We start from the raw sequence: 21,620 nt of genomic DNA, 5'->3' as shown, positions 1-21,620 counted from the left end.
AACAGTAAAAGTATCAAAAACAGGGAAAATGATAAACACACACTTTCCTGAACAATACATACAGATGGCCGACAGCTGTGAAAAACTGCTCATTGTCTTCTGATATCATGGAAATACAATAAATAGATAAATATATATAAATAAGTTTAAAAGTCAGTGGTAACATCTCACCCATGTAGGAATGGCATATATCAAAAAAGACTGGAATAATCAGTGCAGTGAAAAAGGAACCCTAATTCACTGTTGTTTGGAATGCTGTCTGTTCTAGTTTCTATTGAAAGCATTATGAATATTTCTCAAAAATCAGAAATAGACCTAAAATATGATCAGTAATTCAACATCTCAGCATCTACCCTTCACAAACAAAGAAACATTAATGCAAAAACTAAACACAACTATGTCCATTATAATGCTTAATTCAGTCGCCAGAACTTGGGATGCCCAATGACAGATGGATGGATACTGAAGTTATTATATCGATAATGAAATGCCGTGCAAATATTAGGATATATAGAATCACAGTTGGCTGCAATGTGGATGGAATTAGAAGGTATGTTAAGTGAAATAAGCCAGAGAGTAAATGGCAGATATTACGTATCTATGGTATACAAAATGATAAGCCAAGAATGTTGAATAATATTGGATAGGATCAAACAACGGGAAACCCTTGGCCGTGCATTACAAAATTCAGGTTACCAGAAAGTGGGGGAGAGGTGAGGGGGAACGAAAAGGCACACTACAAGCTATATAGGGACAGTGGTGGAGGAGCTTGGATACTTTGCTTGGATATGTTGTAGGATGCAGTAACTTTGCACGTCAATGCTCTAAAATTTAGTACTACTATAATCATGTTACCAAATCTATAATATAAAATATTATTTTTAAAAAACTAGCACATTATTCTTGGGGCTGGAGCAATGGCACAGTGGGTAGGTCGTTTGCCTAGCACATGGCCAACCCGGGTTCAATTCCCAGCATCCCATATGATCCTCTGAGCACCACCAGGAGTAATTCCTGAGTGTGGAGCCAAGAGTAACCCCTGTGCATTGCCAGGTGTGACCCAAAAAGCAATGAATAAATAATTAAATAAAAATTAAAAAATAAAAATAAATAAAAAACAAGCATATTCTTTGCTGAATTGGCAGTAAATTATAGGTATTTACCCGATTAAATACCTATAAATTACCGATAAAGCATTAGAAGCTTCAGACTCCAAGAAGCTTTAAGCTTGGTATCTGGAGTGATATCATAGCAGGCAGGGCGTTTGCCTTGCACATGGCCGACCCAGGTTCGATTCCTTCGTCCCTCTTGGAGAGCCAGGCAAGCTACGCCTGACGTATTCGATATGCCAAAATCAGTAACAACAAGTCTCACAATGGAGATGTTACTGCTACTCACTTGAGCAAATCCATTAGCAATGGGATGACAGTGATACAGTTATTACAAGCTTGGGCATTATCCGAAAATCAAATGATAAATTAAATTGTGATCCAGTCAATAAAATTAAAGAAATTAATTTGTATTGTAGCATATTTTATAATCAAAGCACAATTTATAATGTATTATTTACATGATAGAATGAACACAAAGCTATAATTCAGTAACTAGGTGAAATAATTAAGTCATTTCAACAGAAAAATGCATAGCAAGAAAACATAATACATTTGCAAGTTTGGACCCCAGGGTGCTGCACAGAATTGCCAATACCCAGAGCACCCAGGAACTCTGTTGCTGCCAATGGGACTTCACCCCAAACCCCAAATGGCCAAAAGGTTGAAATGGACGCATGTTTCGATCTCCACAGACTACATTTTATTGACATGAACAGAGTGAGTGGCCGAGATATGACTTTCATCTAAGTCTCGGTCTTTGAGACTGACTGCTTGTCCCTATGATGAGGTAAGAAATTTCCGAAATTTCTGGGTGTGCTCTGGTGAGTTCCCTTCAGTTCTAGGAAGACAGGCTAGATTGTCAAATGGAATGCAAACACATGACAGATTTTGAGAGCATAAAGAGAATCATATCTTTACTTGACATTTGTAAGCTAAAATGCATAAATTCACATTATTTTAATGAGGAAGAGAAGATGCATCAACCAGAAACATTTGTGAAATAAAATGATCACTTCCCTATCAGTACCTTTTTATTCAATATTTTCAACTCAGATATACACACCAATGCACACCCACACACATACTCTCACACTATCACCCCTAGAATGAACAAAAGTGCCACAAGGGTAGCTTTGACTCATCCTGGAGACCACTTCTTTGGGGATAATTTCTCACCACCAATCTAAGACAAACTAGCAGTTCAGCTGGAGACAAAATCATATGCTCACAGTGAGAAATGATTATTTGTTGTCTTAGTTCTTATACTATATGCCAATTCCATTCCTATCTAGTTATATATTTTGAGATCCTAAGTTATATAAGAATATATCCTAGCACTAAGAATGATCACGATTTTATTTCAGATAAAGTGATTCAGAATTCTATTTTTAGAGCCTTCTGACTTTTTTCCTATAAGTAATTTTTCATCAATTTTTGGATTTCTCAGTGGATTTTTCAGTGAAATCATATTAAATTAACATAATTTCCTTAAGTTCTGATTAGTCTGGGCCTTAATTGAAGTGTTATTTAGATATAAACTTGATTTAACTACAGGCTCCTTTCCAGAGAGCACACATAAATTTTACTGTACTATTAGTATGTGTTCAGGTGACTTTTATTAATTTATTGCGTTTAATATAGAAATTTGAAATAAATCTTTATAAACTATATCTTAGAGTATAGTGATATTTTACAACATATACATTATTCAAGTAAAAAGCAATTAAGTTATTTTTAAACTTATTTCAGCAATATTCTTATATTTTTAACAATTCACCTTAGACAGAGTGTTTTTTCAAACTTTCAGACTAGGAAATGTGGTTTTCAGGACACTTGACATGACGCTTTATGCTACCTACAGTGATTGTGAACAAATCATTGTGCCTGTATAGGTTCTATCAATACAAATTATTTTAAAACAGTGTTTTTGTGGGGCGAGAGAGACAGCTCGGCAGGCTGAGCACAGGCTTTGCAGCAGGAAACTGGGGCTCCCCCCAGCACTGCCGAGATCAACCTCTGAGCACAGAGTATTGAGTCCTCCCCGAGCACTGCTGACCTGCCAAAAATATTAAAACAAATAACAAAAGCAGACAATCTTCTGGAGAAAAGCTGTTTACTTTTATCGGTTGACACTTTGGGTGTTTGCTGGTTTATTAACTCTAGAAACTCAGGGTTAGAGCTTCACACCCTTTAGCCTCGCCTGCTCCCTTCCTCCCCTGTCTCTCAGGCAATCCCAGAGTTTTCCCAGAATCTAAGGTTGGTTTTGCTGATTGGGAGTTTGTTTCTACCCAGGAGTCAAGCCAGCTAGTAATTTTCTTTCACTTCAAGGAAAAAATATCAATTAAGAAGAAAAAGCATCAGGTTCTTTTGCCCTCATGGCAGTGGCCAGGGTCTCCTCTGCAATATCTGGGTTCCTCCTGCTCTCTCTATACCAAATATATAGAGATAATCATATGCATATATATGCACATAAAAATAAAACTAGAAAGAAGAAAATATTTTTCTTCTTAATCAATATTTTGATTAGGGATCCAATATTTTTATCAAAATATCAAATATTTTGACTAAGCATCAGGACCTTTTGCCCTCGTGCATAACAAGATGATGAACCTCTGGCAATAGACCCTGTGTGGTTGTAGTGGTGTGTGAATAGGAAGGTTGATGACGGTGAATAGAGCTTAGAAGCTTAAATTTTATTTCCAAGAGCTGAATAACACTTTGGATGGAGAGAGCGGTTCGCAGCAGCTCTCAAGGGAACTGCAGCCATTCACAGTGACTCTCACACAACAGGGGCAGGCTGCTCCATTCTAGGGCCTGAGGGTAAGGTGCTTGTCAGGCCATCTAGTGCCAGGGATTGCCTCTGCTGCCCAGAAGTGCTCAGGATCTGAAGGAACAGAAATGTTTGTGGAGGAGCATGGATGGAGTGCCAGGGACATACCTTGTGTCTGCTACATGCAAGGCAAGTTGCTAGTACTCTCTTTGTAGTTTTACTTTTATGTGCATATATATGCATATGATTGTCTATATATAATATTTCATATAGAGAGGGCAGGAGGAACCTAATGTTGCAGAGGAGAGCCCGGCCACTGCCATGATATTCTACAAAGCACGCTTTAAGTTCAGAGCTAGAGTGAGGAAGAGGCGCCCCTAGCAACCTGTCAGGCTGGAGGTGACCAGATCCAGCTGGAAATGCTCCAGGACCTCCAAAGCTTAGTGGCAGTGCTCAGAAACTGCATGGTACAAGGGACAAAACGCAGGAGGATACTCAGTGCGTGCTTTGCATGCAGGAATCCCACAGCCTATTCCTGCACAGCTCGTTCCCGGAAAGCCCTGAGAACAGAGCTGGGAATGACCCTCAGCATGACTAGGAGTGGCCTAAAAGCAATAATCCCAAAATTCCAAAATGAACAAGTGAAAGAAAAATAGGAAACTAAGTCAGGCTGTGGGAAAACATGTGACCTAACCACCTTTTATACTCTGTCCAGGTCCTGAACGTGGATCCCTTCTAGCCTATGTCCTAAGATCCTATACGGTTATCATTTGTTAGATTGAACTAGCTATGTGAAAATGCATAATTTTATATAAGCAATATCCATTCCTGTCAAATAGACAAAGTAACTCAATTGCATGAGACAGTTGTCACTATACAATACCTCTTCATGTCAATAAAGAAGTGTTGATTCTGACTTCTTGCCCAAAATTCACGGTTTAGATTAACGTTACCAAAAAAATGTTTCTACTCAACAGATTCCATCTTGTCTTGGAGTCAACCAAAATAAAAAATCAAGGACTATGGATAATTTCACGGAGAGTGGGTTTCTTCTCATGGGCTTTTCTGATACGCCTGAGACAGAAATCTTCTATGCTTGCCTATTCCTCCTTCTCTACTTGTTGGCTTTAGCGGGCAACATGCTCATCATCACCACCACGTCCCTGGATGACAGTCTCCAGTCCCCCATGTATTTCTTCCTGAAGCATCTCTCCTTTCTGGATCTCTGCTATATTTCAGTGACTGTGCCGAGATTCATTTACAACTCTTTCACTCATCGTGGAAATATTTCCCTCTGGCAGTGCATATTGCAGTGCTTTGCTTTGCTAACCTGTAGTTCTGCCGAGATGGCCATGCTCACGGTGATGTCCTATGACCGCTACGTGGCCATCTGCCTTCCCCTGCGCTATGAAATCATCATGGACATCAGAACCTGTGTCCATGGAGTCACGGGCGTCTGGGTCAGTGGGACCCTGTCTGGAGTCATGCATACGGCAGCTACTTTCTCCATCCACTTCTGTGGCCCCCGAATGATTCACCAGTTCTTCTGTGACATCCCCCAGCTCCTGAAACTCTCCTGCTCTACTGAATTTATGAGTGAAATAGACGTCACTCTCTTTACAGCCTTGCTGGCGTTTCTTTGTTTCCTGTTTATTGGGTTCTCCTACGTGCACATATTCTCTTCTGTGCTGAGGATGCCATCTGCGGAGGGCAGAGCCAAGGCCTTTTCCACTTGCCTCCCCCACCTTGTTGTTGTCATATTGTTCCTTTCTGCAGGTGCTATCGAGTATTTCAAGCCTCATTCTAACTCTCCAAGTGCTTTGGACATGTTGCTCACTATTATGTATTCAGTAGTTCCCCCAGCATTGAATCCAGTGATCTATAGCCTAAGAAACAGAACCATCAAGTTAGCTCTGAGAAAGGTGTTTCAAAGAAGGAAGGAAGCACTTACTTCCATTCACTTACTATTGCGTGAAAAGTTCAACATATAAATGGTAATATTTATTCGAATTTATAAGCTAAACTTTGTGTGTGTGTTTGTCCACACCTGGTGGTACTCCTGGCCCTCTTCAGGGATAATTCTGGTGAGCTATGGGGGCTCTCTGGGTTGCTGGAAATCAAACCAAATCAGCAGTATGCAAGGCAAGTGCCCTATCTTCTGTACTCTAACTCTGACCCCAATAGAGTAAAATTTATTTAAGTGATGTTCTATGGTTGATGAAACCCTTTTATGTATGTGCTAGCTGGAAAACTAAAATAATCACCCCATGGGCTATAAATACAAGACGTGTGGATAAAATAATATTACCCTAAAAATCAAATGTGAAAATAATGCAAACTTCACTATGTTTAAGACTTTACTATGTTTAAGACTATGCTTATTTTTTCCTATTAATTTATATGGTAATTATGAAAAAGTTAGATATAACAATCACAGTTCATTTTTTGGTTACACTGGAGTTTGGACAATGCTTGATATCAAAAAATTGATGGGATAGCTCTGATTCTAATATTACTAGCCATTCAGAGCTCTCCGTAACTGTCTACCAATCCCCCTAGGTGCCAATCAGACATTGTTAAATGTTCCCTGAAAATGCCCCATGCCCCATTTGCTTTGTCTTTTCAAATTAGTGGATTACTATGCGTTTATTTGTAAGGAATAAATGTTTAAATAATGAAATCTGGGAGAGCCACAGAAACATGGGCTTTTATTTTATATACATATATTTTTTAGGCACCATTATTTACAAAATTGTTGACAATCTAATCTCAGGCCTACAATGTTAGCTCCAATCCCACCAGCTATAAAAGAATAATGCTGAAAAATTCTATTTTAGGAAATGGCCTGTGAGGAAATGGCCTGTATGTATGTGAGGGATAATTTAATGTTTCTATATTTGACATTATTTTTAAGTTTTATTATACTATTAAATATCAATATTATGTCTTCTGAAATAAGTTCTTCATGTTTTAAGCTTAATATGATATTAGACTTTTATTCCACATATTTAAATTTTTTAAGTTTTTTCCATTTTCATGATGTGTTTTAATTTACTCTATGTCTATTATCATGGCATATGTAAATAGTGATATTTCACTTTTTCTTTTTCTAATTTGCATCTCAGTGATTTGTTTTTCTTGCCTAGTATTGTGGCAATGATTTCTAAGTCTAAACTGGTTACATATGGATAAAGAAAACAGTTTTGCTTTGTGCCTAAACTTACAATTGTTTCAATCTTTTGCAATTGTAGCACTGTAGCACTGTTGTTTCATTGTTCATTGATTTGCTCAAGTGGGCACCAGTAACATCTTCATTCTGAAGCTTGTTGTTACTGTTTTTGGCATATCAAATACGCCCCGGGTAGCTTGCCAGGCTCTGCCATGCGGGAGGAATATTCTCTGTAGCTTGCCGGGCTCACTGACAGGGATGGAGGAATCGATCCCGGGTCGGCCGTGTGAAAGGCAAATGCCCTATTTGCTGTGCTATCACTCCAGTCTTTTTGCAATTAACTATGATAAAAGAATGTGGTATTAGACCAAAATATTTGAAATGTATACCAGGTAAACATAGCTAGAGCTCTTCAGGATATGGACCTGAAAATTCTTCAATTATTTGATAATGGTGGCAGAAAAAAGTAAAATCAAGTTGAAGATATGAACTACATCAAGTTGTAAATGGTTTCTATGGCCAAAAACGACCCCCATGGGCTCAAATTAAGAAAAAGCACCCAATTGAATGGGAGAAAATATTTGCACAGATAAAGGCTAATATCCACTTTATCTGAGGCTATTAAGATATTCAACAGTTAAAGTACCAAAAATCCCTTCAAAAATGCAGAGGGGGAAAGATAGAGACTTTTCCTGAAAAAGACATACAGATGATGCACAGACATGAAAAAGCTATTATCTTCTGGTATCAGGGAAATGCAAAAGATTTTTTAAAAATTTAAATGACAGATGACATCTGAGAGCAGTGAGACTTTCATATAAGACTGGAATAACCAGTGCAGTGAAAAAAGGAACTCTCATTCCTTTTTCCTTTTTATTCTTGTTGGTTGGAAAGTTGTCTGTTTATGTCTGTGGAAAACATTATGGATATTTCTTAAAAACTTAAGAATATACCTCTAATATGATCCAACAATTTAACTTCAAGGCATCTACCTCTCCACCCACAAAAATAATTAACATAAAAACTAAGCCCAACTATGTTCATTGCAATGCTTAGTACAATAGCCAGGACTTGGAAACAACCCAAATGTCCAGTGACAGATGAATGGATACAGAAGTTATCATATAGATAATGCAATTAGCTATAAGAACAGAAGAAATCATGCAGTTGGCTCCAATGCCAATAGAATGGGAAGGTATATTAAGTGAATTAAGTCAAAGGGTAAATAGCAAATACCAGATGATCTCACTTATCTGTGATATTCAGAAAGATTAGTCAAGAACATCCAATAATATCGGATAGGATCAAAGAATGACAAAACACTGGCCTTACTTTACAAAACTCAGATTATCAGAAATTGGGGGAGAAGTGATAGAGAAGGAATAGGCAGATACCAGTTCATATATGGACAATGGTGGAGAATCTTGGGAACTTTGCTTGGATATTTTGGTGAGGTGCAGTAACTTTGTACTGTTTTGGGCATATCAAATACGCCACAGGTCGCTTGTCAGGCTGTGTCAGGTGGGTGGGATACTCTCAGTAACTTGCCGGGCTCTCCGAGAGGGGCGGAAGAATCGAACCTAGGTCAGCCTAGGAAAATGCAAGGAAAATGCCCTACCCACTGTGCAACCGCTCCAGTCCTGAAATGCACACACACAGCTCTTAAAATATAAAATATTAAAATTTAAAAATGACTAGGATGCTTCTTTGGTTAATCGGCAGTAAGCTGTTCCTATTTACCACCTTTTAAAATAAATACAATTGCGCTGTGCCTTTGGCTGGTCTGCAACAATTCAGGACAAAGTATCTTGAGAAATTAAATGGGCAAAAGTTAGGTATGTGGGAGACAAGCCAATAAACCATCTCCGGCTCAGCTCTACAAGCTCATTTATCAGCATTGCTTCAAAATCCCATCTATAAAACTGTTGGGGACGGGCCTGGGCACCCTCTGCCTCTGTCCCTGTAAACAGGGACTGGGAGAGGAGGGGGCCTAGGCACCACCTGCCTTAGTTCCTGTAAACGGGAATGAGTATGGAGAAACGTGGCATGAGGGCGAGTCATCCCCTGACAGTTGACCTTGACAGGCGGCCGAAGGGCCACCATGCTCTGGCGGCCAGCCTGGAAAGGGGGTCGAAGGGCCACCATGCTCTGGCGACCTGCCTCGTGAGAAAAGTTGAAGCGCCACCATGCTCTGGCAGCTGGACTCGAGAGGAGGCTGAAGGGAGGATTGGCTCGTGTCTGCCATGCCCATGCTCAAGGCCACATCTGTTTTCCCATGTTTCTCAAGGCTGAGAGAAGGAACCGAAAAACAAATAAGATTGACAAAAATAAAGATGCTCTCACCACTTAATAATGTTTATGCCACTTCTGTAACCTGCTGATCATTGCTAAGCTAAGACTATATAGACCTGCTTGGATTTCAATAAACTTGCTGTATGCCGCATATTGCATGCAGTCCTCCCTAGCCCACTCAACTCTCATTCCCTCTCTCCGGCAGAGGTTCAAGTTGGCCGCTCGGGCCGCGGCATAAAACTTGAAAGGAATCAAAAGCTGCAGTTAAACTGGATCCTTGGATCAAGGTTGAACAGACCAGGATGAATCGGAAGCCCCTGGCAGCCATTTGCTCCCCCAATCTAAAATCGCCACCATACCCCAGCCAGATGTCCCTGTCTTAGAATGGACCTCACCAAGATACTAACCTGTTGAAAATTCGGATATGATGGTTCTCTGAACGTCTCCAGGCTTTTTCGGGGTGTGTATGGGCTACCTCCCTCCACTTCCCTGTACGTCCAGAAGCCTTGGCAGTCGTGTCCACACCCCAAAGCTGCCAACCAGTTAAAAAGCTACTCCAGCCTTACCTCCTGATAAAAATATGAAATGCCCTGCACAAACACAATGACTTTTTGCTACTTGCATTACAAATCATAATCACTATTACCGTCATCCCATTCTTCCTCGATTTACTTGAATGGGTGCCAGTAACATCTCCATTTGTCCCAGCCCTGAGATTTTAGCAGCCTCTCCTTACTTGTCTTTCCCAATGATTTTAGGCTTCTTTCAGGGTCAGGGGAATGAGACTTATTATTGTTACTGTTTGGAGCATATTGAATAAGCCACAGGGGGGCTGCTAGGCTCTGCCGTTTATTTAAATCACATTAAAAATTTCTATTTGCTCTACTTTAGCTTAAAATTTTTGTAAGCATTATAAGAGAAAATTGTCTATCTTTTCCTGGTGCTATTTCAATAATGACTTCATATGGTGAATTAGTATCTGTCTCATCACAATTTTTACTATCTTATAATCTGAAATATGTTCATCCTTAAAGGTCTAGTGAATATCCGCATCCCAAAGTTCACTCTGGAATTTCTTTTGGGTGGCAGGCAGGCTTTAACTAAAAGCTCTATCATCAATAGATAACAGAGCTATTGCAATGATTTACTCAAGTGAACTTTGAAAATTCTGGAGTTTTCTATTTTAAGTATTTTCTTTTCTGTTTTGTACAGAGAGAGTACTGTTTGTTCTGTAAGGCAGGGATCGTGGGTATTCACGGAGAGGAAGTTCCCTCAATCTCCAACCTCATGTGATGGCGGAAGGGCACCACCAGGCGCACAGCCAGTGGCTTAATTTGAGTCAACATGGGAAATTTCACCCAGCCCGGACACAGACAGGATTGACAGAATAAAAATAATAAAACATATCTTTTGATTTTAAAATGACTGATTTTAGCACCCAGTGAGACTACAGACCCTCTATTCCCAGCATTAGACTGCGCAAATCCTCCCTGCAACGGCCACCTGTGCAAGACCTTTGCAAGCCCTCCAGCTTTCCAATCACATTCTTGTTCAATGAACTATCCCGCTGACGTCAAATTGAAACTCAACGTGCAAATCTTTCCAACTCACTCATATTCAGTGACCCGATTCCCAAATCAAACCTCTGCGGTGAAAACCCATGGAGCTGCGATTTAACTTTTGAAATCAAACATTAAACACCAGGGGAGAATCTGTCATGGAATATATTTGAATGAGGTCGATAGTGGGGAATCCCGGGAGCATCTCGGGAATCCACAAACTTGCTTCTTGGGTTTTGAGTCTCCCACGCTCACGCTGCTGTTCACTTCATCAACTGCCTGTCATGGAATGATCCTGTGCTTTTCGTTCTTGGCTTTGTCATCACTATGCCTTATCTGTCAGGCATATAGAATATTCATGGGGTTCACAGCCCTCGGCCCCCATCTGTGCTTACTAGGCTGTCCTAGAGCTTCCAATGTGGATGTTCCCTTTCAGGAGCAGCTCGGTAACCCTCTACCCTCTCTTTCATGGCTATTTTTGCCCTCAGATTATTAGCATATTTTGTCAGTATATTAACAATTTTTTGTTTTGGTTTGGGGGCCTGGGAATTTTCAATATTTATTCCTGGCATTTCTCAGAGGTTACTTTTGGTGGTACTCAGGGATCAGCACCTGTCAGCTTCATGCAAGGCAAATGCCCTCCCTGTTGTTTTCTCTAATCAACTGAGTCATATATTTCACCTCTCTGTTTGCATGGTGAATGCATGAGCCTGTCAAAAAGCTGATCTGAGATGAAGAGATGCTACAGCAGGGAGGCTTGCTCGTGTCGGACTCAGGTTGAATCCCTCGCATCCCATATGTTCCCCAGGTATCACCAGGTCTGGTGAAAATCAAAACAAATCATAATGCATAAAGGAAAATGAGAGAGAAAGAAGAAAAGTACATGCCATAGAGGCAGGCTGGAGGCAGGGGTGCTGGGGGATGGGGAGAAGTGGGAAACAGGCATGTTTGGATGAAGTCAGCAATACTTCACCTCTGACACTTCCGTAGAGCGTCATGGCCTTCAGCAGCTTCTTCCTAGTCACCACTTGCTGCGTAGTGCATGTAGGAACATTCCCTCAGCCTCTATATGACCATGACTTTTCATAACAAACTTGGTCATATGACTACGAGTCTGTGTCTCATGTGAGTTATACTGCATATGCGAGTCTTGAGTGACCATCGTCCCTGACTCAAGAAACAGTCTTCACATTCCCCAGGTCAGGGAGTTGCCAGACAACTACACTTGCCCAACTTCTTATCTTAGACAAGTGTTTCAAAAAATTCTATTCAGCAGATTCCATCATGTCTTACAATCAACAGTACTCAGAATCCAAAGTCTCTGCATAGTTTCACCATGAGTGGGTTTCTTCTCCTTTTTGTTTTTCTGACAAGCCTGAGCTACAAATCTTTTATTAGTCTTAGTATTCTTATTCTTCTTAGTCTTCTAATTATTGGCTTTGATTTTGCTTTCTGGGTCACACCCAGGAATGCACAGGGGTCACTCCTGGCTCATGCACTGAGGAATCACCCCTGGCAGTGCGCAGGGGACCATATGGGATGCTGGGATTTGAACCAGGGTCGGCCACGTGCAAGGCAAACACCCTACCCGCTGTGCTATCACTCCAGCCCCTCTAATTATTGGCTTTAACTGGCAACATGCTCATCATCACCACCACTTCCCTGGATGACAGTCTCCAGTCCCCCATGTATTTCTTCCTGAAGCATCTCTCCTTGCTGGATCTCTGCTATATTCCCGTGACAGTGCCGAGATTCATTTACAACTCTTTCAGGTATAGCAGAAATATTTCCCTCTGGATTGCTTTGGTTACCTGTGGTTCTGCTGAGGTGTCTATGTTCACGGTGATGTCCTATGATTGCTACGGGGCCATCTGCCTTCCCCTGCACTATGATGTCATCAGGGATGTCAGAACCTGTGTCCAGGGGGTCGCCGGTGTCTGGGTCAGTGGGACCCTCTCTGGAGCCATGCATACGGCAGCTGCTTATCCCATTCACTTCTGTGCCCCCATGTCATTCACCAGTTCTCTGTGACATGCTCCAGGTCCTCCTGCTCTAGTCGGTTTGTGGGTGAGATTGATGTGACCATATCCACAACTTCGGTGGCACTTCTCTGTTCTGTCTTTATTGGATTCTCTTCTCTGCTGAGGATGCCACTGACTGAGGCCAAGCTAAAGTCTTTTTCACTTGTCTCCCCCAACTCACTGCTATCATTTTTTTTAACGAATGAACTTTTGAATTTTTAAACCCTCCTTCTGAATCTCCAACATCTTTGGACATTTTGCTCATTATTTTGTATACAGCTGTTTCACCAACATTCAACCCATTGTTCTATTGCCTGAGAATAAAGGCATAAAGTTAGCACTGAAAACCGTTTTTCAAAGAAGACAAGAAACACTTCTATTTATTCTCAATTAGGCAATACGTTCAACATACAATGAACAATATATTAGACAATAGATTGAAACTCATTTTGAATGATGTTTACGGTTATTGAAATCTTTATGTTTACGTGCTCAAAGTAAAACATTGAGACATAAAACAGAAACTAAAACATTGAGAAAATAAAACCGGACTACATAAAATTACTCTTCTATATAAAAACTACATAAAAATACTCTTGTGAATATTTTAAATTTTGCTTAACAATGTAAAAATAGTGTAAAATTCACAATGTTTATGACATCAACTTAATTTTGTTTTCCTAGTAATTTATGCTGTGTTAACAAAATAGTGGATATAAGATTCATAGCTGAGTGTCCCAGTTACACTGAATTTTTTGCATATCTGGTTGCAAAGAGTTGATGAAACATTTTGATTTTCAGTGTCATTAGCCATTCAGAGCCCAGTAATTTTCTATCAATTCCCTGATCAGACCCCAATCACACATGTTGAAGTCACCTTGAAAAACTTCAATATCCCATTTGTTTTGCCATCACAAGGAACAAATATTTAAAGAAAAGAATAATCTGGATGCCCTCCAAATGCAAGTTTTTAATTTTTTTTTTATGGACTGTGATTTACAGGTGATATCCAAGAGGTCTACAATGTTCCAGCCCCAGTCCCACCTGACCAGGATAACTGTAATGCTGAAAGATTTTGTCATTTAGAAAATGGTGGACATACAGCATGTAAGGAATAAAATATTCAGATAAGTTAAATTTAATATTAGAGATATATTTTTAAAATTTTAAATCTTCCATTCTAATAATAAATAAGGCAACATAAGATTTTCTACAATCAGTTTTTGAAAGGTGTTAAATTCTTTATTTTTACTCTTATTTAATCTGCAATTTATGCTTCATGATCTGACAAGTTGTGTACCTAAATTTAATTCTAATCTGATTTTTTTTTTTTTGCTCTTTGGGTCACACCTGGTGATGCACAGTGGTTACTCCTGGCTCATGCACTCAGGAATTACTCCTGGCGGTGCTTCCCCACATGGGGAACCATGTGGGATGCTGGGAATCGAGCCCAGGTTGGCAGCGTGCAAGGCAAATGCCCTCCCCTCCCCAGCTCCTCTAATCTGATTCTTTGAGAAAACATCTTCCCTGCCATTGTCTCATATTATGAGAGCTATAGATTTCTTTTATTATTTACTGAAAAATATTAACCCTCCAAGATCAGGAACACAAAAGTATGTATGGTTTAAAAGCATTCTGAAACTTTGTCTCTATTTTTCTGTTCTTGAGAAAGATGTATTTATTGGCAGCTGCTTAGAATATAGTTTAAACGTGAAAAAGTACGTAGTAATCATTTTTGTCTTATTTAGAGTAATACTATGAAAAACTCACGTGTGAAATATAGCACTGCACTGCACTGTTGTCCCGTTGTTCATCCATTTGCTGAAGCGGGCACCATTGTGAGACTTGTTGTTACTGATTTTGTCATAACAAATATGCCACAGGTAGCTTGGCAGGCTCTGCCTGTGTGGGTGGGATACTCTCGGTAGCTTGCCTGCTGAGCTCTCAGAGAGGGATGGAGGAATCGAACCCAGGTCGGCTGGGTGCCAGGCAAATGCCCTACCTGCTGTGCTAAATATTTGGTTAGGATAACGATATGAATATGACACTATATTAATTTGACTAGAATAATTCACATCGCAATACGAATTACTTGCTATTTTATTTATTACTTTTCTAATTCTAAATTGATCTTAAGCAATGTTAAATTTACTATCGTTCAACATTTTTTCTTTCTTTTTTTGTTTATCATCCAACATTTTTATATTAGCAAATATTATGTTAGCAATATTATATTCTCAAATATTATAATAGCAAATATCATAAATATCTATATATTGTTTTAATAGTTTTTGATTCCTTCTTTACTCAGAGAGAGTTTCAAGTGGTATTTAATCTCATCAGATTGGGATATAACTTTTGCTTTGTTGATCAATATATATTTCTAGAATGCTTTTAAATAAAGGGGACTCTATTAGACATTACATTTGGATCAAATTATAAATTAAATGACTCTTTAGTCAAAGAGATTCAGTTCGATGAAGCTTTTTGAATGTTCTGAATTTAGAGCACAAGTGATGATGGTTTTCTATCATTTGATCCAATAAACATGCAGCAATAATCTTAATAGATTGGTGTGATCATTATATCAACTCAACAGGAAAATAACTTGCAAGAAAACTAAATATGATTGTTAATTTGGTCTCTAGGGAACTTACAAGGAGCTGTAAATACGCAGGGCGCCCAGGAACCCTCCCTCTCCAAAGGGACCTCAGACCTACCCTCGCGAGGCCAAAGAATTGAAACAGACTTACTGTTCTGTTCTCCACAGACCGTATTTTGCTGAAAGGGACTGAGTTACAGGTCCAGGGACTTTCATCTCATGTCAAGTGCACACACTGGCAGCTTATCCATGTGTTGAGGGAAGAAGTTCCTGAACGTCTTCTGATGATTTCCTTAGGTTCCAGAAAGGTAAGATAAGCTGTATCTTACAGTAGAGATAAGAAGAATTAAATACTAATAATGACAGATGGTTTTCAATGTGTAAAATAAAACCAGACATTTTCTTCACTTGAAACATTTGTAAGAAAAGAACATAATTTCAGATTATTTTAATGAAAAATGGAATATTGGAATGAAAACTGAAAATTTCTTCCATAAGAGAAACATTTTTTATACTCCAAGTCTCACCTCTCTAGAAAATACTTATTAAAGATTTTTGAAATTTATTTTATGAACTACTAATTTTTATCTGGATAAATGTGTCCAAGATGATTTATTTATTTAATTTATTTTATTGAATCACCATGTGGCAAGTTACAAAGTTCTCAGGCTTATGTCTCAGTTATACAATGCTCAAACACCCATCCTTTCACCAGTGCCCATATTCCACCACGGAAAAAGAAAACAGTATACCTCCCACCCCTCAACGCCCCAACCCCCCACGCCCCCTGCATAACTGATAAATTTCACTTCCTTTTCTCTTTACCCTGACTACATTCCATATTTAAACACAAAACTCACTATTGTTGTTGGATATTCAACAGAGAACTTACTATTCTTATTGGAGTTTATCACCCAAGAATACGGTCCTATTGACAAGGAAACATTTGTTAATTAGTTTTCCACTAATAAGAATGAAGAGATATAAAACCTGAACTGCGGCTGCATGATTTAGAATTTCTGTATTTTTGAAATTAAGTCCAGGGAGATGTCCAAGATGATTTATTGCATTCATATTCTAACACCAACCCCACCATAATTACACCTTCCCACCACAAATATTTCCAATTTTCTCAGCTATCACCCACATAGCCCCAGTAGCAGGCCTGAAATAATTTATTTTATATTGCTTAATTTGAATAGTTTGCTAAAAGTGATCCAAAAAAGATTTCCTTAGGGAAAGTGTGTGAGGATTGTTGTATCTCTCCAGGAGCTATTAAGCCCCTTTATAAGAGTTTTCTAGCATGTAGATAGAGGTTAAGGCTTGAGTGTCAATGTTTTAATTGAGGTTGGTTGCCTTCTACTTTGCATACACCAATGTGGTGTGCTAGTCCTGGTATATCAGTGTTGGAGAGTTTCAGATGTCAAGTGGGTGCACACAGGAATTCTTAAACTTTGGATGGGGTCATACAGCTGCAGTTAAATTTTTAACAGGATGGTGACTTTGGGGTCCAGAAGCATCTCTGCAGCTTGTTGATCTCTTTCAAGATTTAGTTATGAGTCTCTGGATCATGGCCGGTTAATGAGCTTATATGGCACTGGAGACAGTTCATGAGCACAACGGCTAGACTCCCAGAAGAACCGGGAGATGGGGGAAGTCACCCATCCTGACTCTGTGAGAGCCTAGAGGAAAGTCCTTTTTTGGGTGACTCACACACAAATACATACAAATACATACCCTCCCCGCATACCCCACCCCCAGCAAAATCACTCAGATAATGAACAAAGCCTTTCAAAGAGGTATGGCTTGCTGTGTGGTGGGGATGACCTCTTCTGTCCTGTTTCCTTCCCACCAATCTCAGACCTGAGTATTCTACAAACAGCCAAGTCAATCACTACTGAATAGACAAACTTTCTCAGCACCAACTCCTAATTCATTTATTTGAGGTGATAGCACGGCTGGAGAGATAGCACAGCAGGTAGGGTGTTTGCCTAGCACAAGGCTGACCCGTGTTTGAGTCCTCCCTCCCTCTTGGAGAGCCCAGCAAGCTATAGAAAGTATCCCGCCCACATGGCAGGGCCTGGCAAACTACCGGTGGCATATTCAATATGCCAAAACAGTAACAAGGAGTCTCACAATGGAGATGTTACTGGTGCCTGCTTGAGCAAATTGATAAACAAACAGAAGGACAGTGCTATTCTTATTTTGTTTTTGCTTTTGTTTTTTGTTTTTGCTTTTGGGTCACAACTGGCAATGCACAGGGATTAATCCTGGCTGTGCACTCAGGAATAACTCCTGACAGTTGTCTGGGGACCATATGGGGTACTGGGAATCCAACCTGGGTTGGATGCATCCAAGGCAAATGTACAAAAGTTCAAACCCGCTGTACTATCCCCTGCTCTAGCCCTCGAGGCTTTTTTTTTAATTGAATCACCATAAGATACTTACAAGCTTTCATTTTTGGGTTATAATCACACAATGATCAAACACCCATCCCTCCACCATTGCATATTCCCCTCCACCAATATCTCCGGTTTACCCCCCTTTTCCCCCCCTCCCTCTGTGGCAGACAATATTCCCCATACTTTCTACTTTTGTGCATTATGGCTTGCAACACAGACACTCAGAGGTCATCATGTTTAGTCCATTATCTAGGAGGATTGCCCATAGCGAAGCTTATTCTTAAGGTTAACTTTGTAAAGCACAAAGTCAAACCATTTTATGTCTTACAGTTAGGATTAAAAATCTCTTAATCAGACTTAAGCATAATCATGCACTCACATTGAGAGGCACTTTGTGTCTTGTTCCCTGATGACCTTTAGTCTCTGCCAGTTCAACTCCTGTATAGATCCATATTTTGAGATCCTAAGGTATATATAATATAACCTAATACAAATAGTGGTCATGATCTCATGATAGAAAAAAGATCTCATCTGAACAGAATGACCACTCAATACCCCTACTTGTAACCACAATACCCAAAAGGAAAGAGAGATATCTAATTGGAATGCCCCGCAACAGAGTCGGGGTGGGGCAGGGGGGATGGGACTGGGGTGGGTGGAAGGGATGCTGGGTTAATAGGTGGTGGAGAATGGACAATGGTGGAGGGATGGGCTCTTAAACATTGCATGAGAGAAAAACAAGCACAAAAATGTGTGCATCTGTGACTGTACCCTCACTGTGACTCACTAATTAAAAAAATAAATAATTTTTTTAAAAATAAAAAAATAAAAATAAATAAATTAAAAAAATAAATAAAAATTTATCTGATGTAAAAAAAAGGAAAAATTAAGGTTGATTTCTGAGCAAACTCTGAGCAACAAAAATGGAAGTAACCAAAAATAAAAGCATATGTCTGTAAAAAAAAAGAAAGAAAAACGATCTCATTATAGAAAAAAGTTATAATTATATTTTTAGAGTCTTTTAATATTTATTTTATTAATTATCTAATTGCTTTTAAAATTTATCAATTTTGGATAATGTACTAATTTAAAATGAATCTAAAACTAAAATGTTTCATGTTCTATGATTAAAATGCTATTTAAATACAAGCTTACTTTGCTTATCATAAATTGCTTAAAAACGTGTTAAATAATTTGTTCTTTCATAGAGGTCATGCACAATTTGAGCTGAATACTTGTATGCATAAGTGACTACTTATTAAATTAGCAGCACTTATAATTTTATTCTATAAATCCTTATGATATAAGTTTTGGACACAAAACTATATCTATATCAATCTTAAAATTTGCTTAACTGTTTTTTAAATTTATTTTAGCAATATTAGTATATTTTAACGATACACTAGGGAAGGTGTCATTTTTTTTTAATTTTCTACTGAGAAATTTGTCCAGATTAATTTATATGTTACTTTATGTTGAAGCTCTTGCCCAGATATGTCTGTGGTTCATACTTAGGGCCTGAAGACATGGTGCAGCAGGGGTCTGTGGTGTCAAAACCAAATAGAACTAGCCGGGCAGTCCTAGAGGTGTCCGGGGATGCAGCTGGCAAATATCAGGAGAGCCCAGGGGGCTGGGAGAGAAACTGTGTCAGGGAAAAGAGAGCGCTAAGGGGTCAGAGCCTGCCTGGCAGGTAGAGGTGAGGATCAACAGGTGACATCACTTCCTGCTTCTCAGATCACACTTAAGCACAGAGCCTGGTGTGGCCCACCAGAACCACAGACATGGCCCCCAAAACAGTTAAGCAAAAAACAAAAAGCATACAAGCAACAAAAACAAAGGCATGAAACAGTTTGGAACAAGCATATGACCTAACCTCTATACTATGTAACTGACCATTACAATTTTTTTCTGTCATAAAATTGAAATGAAATGTTAGCATTTATTATTATCATAATCATGTTCATTCCTTTCATGGATATGAAGTAAATAAGTCAACCTGCATATCACCATATAAAACATCTCCCTATTAATAATCAAGTTCCTCACATATTCAAGGTTTTGATTGATGTTATTAAAACATCTATTTATGATCCTTCCTTGTCTTGCAGCCAACAGCAGAACTATGACGAATTTCACCAGGAGTGGGTTTCTCCTCATGGGGTTTTCTACCAAGCCTGAGCTAGAAATCGTCTATGCTTGTCTGTTCCTCGTTCTCTACTTGTTGGCTTTAACTGGCAACATGCTCATCATCACCACCACGGCCCTGGGTGACAGTCTCCAGTCCCCCATGTATTTCTTCCTGAAGCATCTCTCCTTTCTGGATCTCTGCTATATTTCCGTGACTGTGCCGAGATTCATTTACAACTCTTTCATGCACAGTGGAAATATTTCCCTCTGGGAATGCATCGTGCAGTGCTTTGTTATCGCCCTCTGTGCAATTGCCGAGATGGCCATGCTCACATTGATGTCCTATGACCGCTACGTGGCCATCTGCTTGCCCCTGCACTATGAAATCGTCATGGATGTCAGAACCTGTGTCCATGGGGTTGCCGGCGTGTGGGTCAGTGGGACCATCTCTGGAGTCATGCATGTGGCAGCTACTTTCTCCATCCACTTCTGTGGTCCCCGCATCATTCACCAGTTCTTCTGTGACATCCCCCAGATCCTCAGACTCTCCTGCTCCAATGAGTATCTGGGTGATTTGGGGGTCACTGCAATTGTGGGTTTGCTATCATTTCTTTGTTTCCTATTTATTGGGTTCTCCTACGTGCACATATTCTCTTCAGTGCTGAGGATGCCATCTGCGGAGGGCAGAGCCAAGGCCTTTTCCACTTGCCTCCCTCACCTTGTTGTTGTCATGTTGTTTCTTTCCACAGGTGCCTTCGAGTTTCTCAAGCCTCATTCTGAATTTCCAACTGCTTTGGACCTGTTCCTCACTATTATGTATACAGTAGTTCCCCCAACATTCAATCCAATCATCTACAGTCTGAGAAACAAAGCCATAAAGTTAGCTCTGAGAAAGGTGTTTCAAAGAAAAGACGCACTTACTTCCATTCGTTCATTATTGGGAGACAAGTTCAATATATAATTGCTAATATTTATATAGTGATTGATAATTTTTTGTGTGCTTTTGTCCACACCTGCTGGTACTCTGGGCTTACTCCTGGCTTTGTGCTCAGGGATCACTCCTGGTGGGTTAGGGAGACCATATGGGTTTCTATGATTCGAATCATTTTCAGCAGTATGCAAGGCCAAGCAGTATTCAAGGCAAGTGTCCTACCTGCCATATACTCTCACTCTGGCCCCATAGATTAAAATTTATTTTTAAGTGATGCTTTATGGTTGATGAAACCATTTTATGTATGTTCTATCTGGAATACTAAACAATTATACTTTGAGCTACAGAAAAATGACTTGTGAATAATTTATTATCCTACAAAGTCAGATGTGAAAATAATGCAAATTTCACTATATTTAAGATGTCAACTTAATTTTGTTTCCCTAGTAATTTCTGTGATGATGGTGGAAAATAGTTAGATATACTAATCACAGCTCGTTTTCCTAGACACATTGAAGTTTTAACAATATCTGATATTCAAAAGTTGATGAGATCACTCTGATTCTAACATCACTTGCTGATCAGAGCCCCATTACATTCTACCTATCCATGTCGGATCGACCACACATGCTAAT

General features: G+C 39.5%; 2 protein-coding genes across 2 annotated transcripts; both read left to right on the top strand.

Annotated features, from left to right (window-relative positions):
- Positions 1-4,904: 4,904 nt before the first annotated feature.
- LOC129402363 (olfactory receptor 14J1-like) lies at positions 4,905-5,873 on the top strand. Its single transcript, XM_055128635.1, has one exon. It carries the CDS (start codon positions 4,905-4,907, stop codon positions 5,871-5,873), a length of 969 nt encoding a protein of 322 aa, XP_054984610.1.
- An 849-nt stretch (positions 5,874-6,722) lies between these two features.
- On the top strand, positions 6,723-21,015 carry LOC129402362 (olfactory receptor 14J1-like). Its single transcript, XM_055128633.1, has 5 exons — positions 6,723-6,744; positions 13,926-14,030; positions 15,694-15,833; positions 19,409-19,598; positions 20,036-21,015. The coding sequence occupies exons 1-5, from the start codon at positions 6,723-6,725 to the stop codon at positions 21,013-21,015; spliced, it is 1,437 nt and encodes a 478-aa protein (XP_054984608.1).
- The last annotated feature ends 605 nt before the right edge of the window (positions 21,016-21,620 follow it).

The sequence above is a fragment of the Sorex araneus genome, chromosome 2 (assembly GCF_027595985.1).
Source record: "Sorex araneus isolate mSorAra2 chromosome 2, mSorAra2.pri, whole genome shotgun sequence".
NCBI lineage: Eukaryota > Metazoa > Chordata > Mammalia > Eulipotyphla > Soricidae > Sorex > Sorex araneus.
This window is presented reverse-complemented; position numbering and strand designations above follow the sequence as displayed.

What these genes read in the sequence shown, in the direction of transcription:
- LOC129402363 (XM_055128635.1), top strand. Translation starts at nt 4,905, where the DNA reads ATGGATAATTTCACGGAGAGTGGGTTTCTTCTCATGGGCTTTTCTGAT.
- LOC129402362 (XM_055128633.1), top strand. Translation starts at nt 6,723, where the DNA reads ATGGCCTGTGAGGAAATGGCCT. An exon ending in GGCCTGTGAGGAAATGGCCT is followed by an intron (nt 6,745 to 13,925) that starts GTATGTATGTGA and finishes TGTGATTTACAG; the next exon opens with GTGATATCCAAGAGGTCTAC. An exon ending in GGAAAAGAGAGCGCTAAGGG is followed by an intron (nt 19,599 to 20,035) that starts GTCAGAGCCTGC and finishes CTTGTCTTGCAG; the next exon opens with CCAACAGCAGAACTATGACG.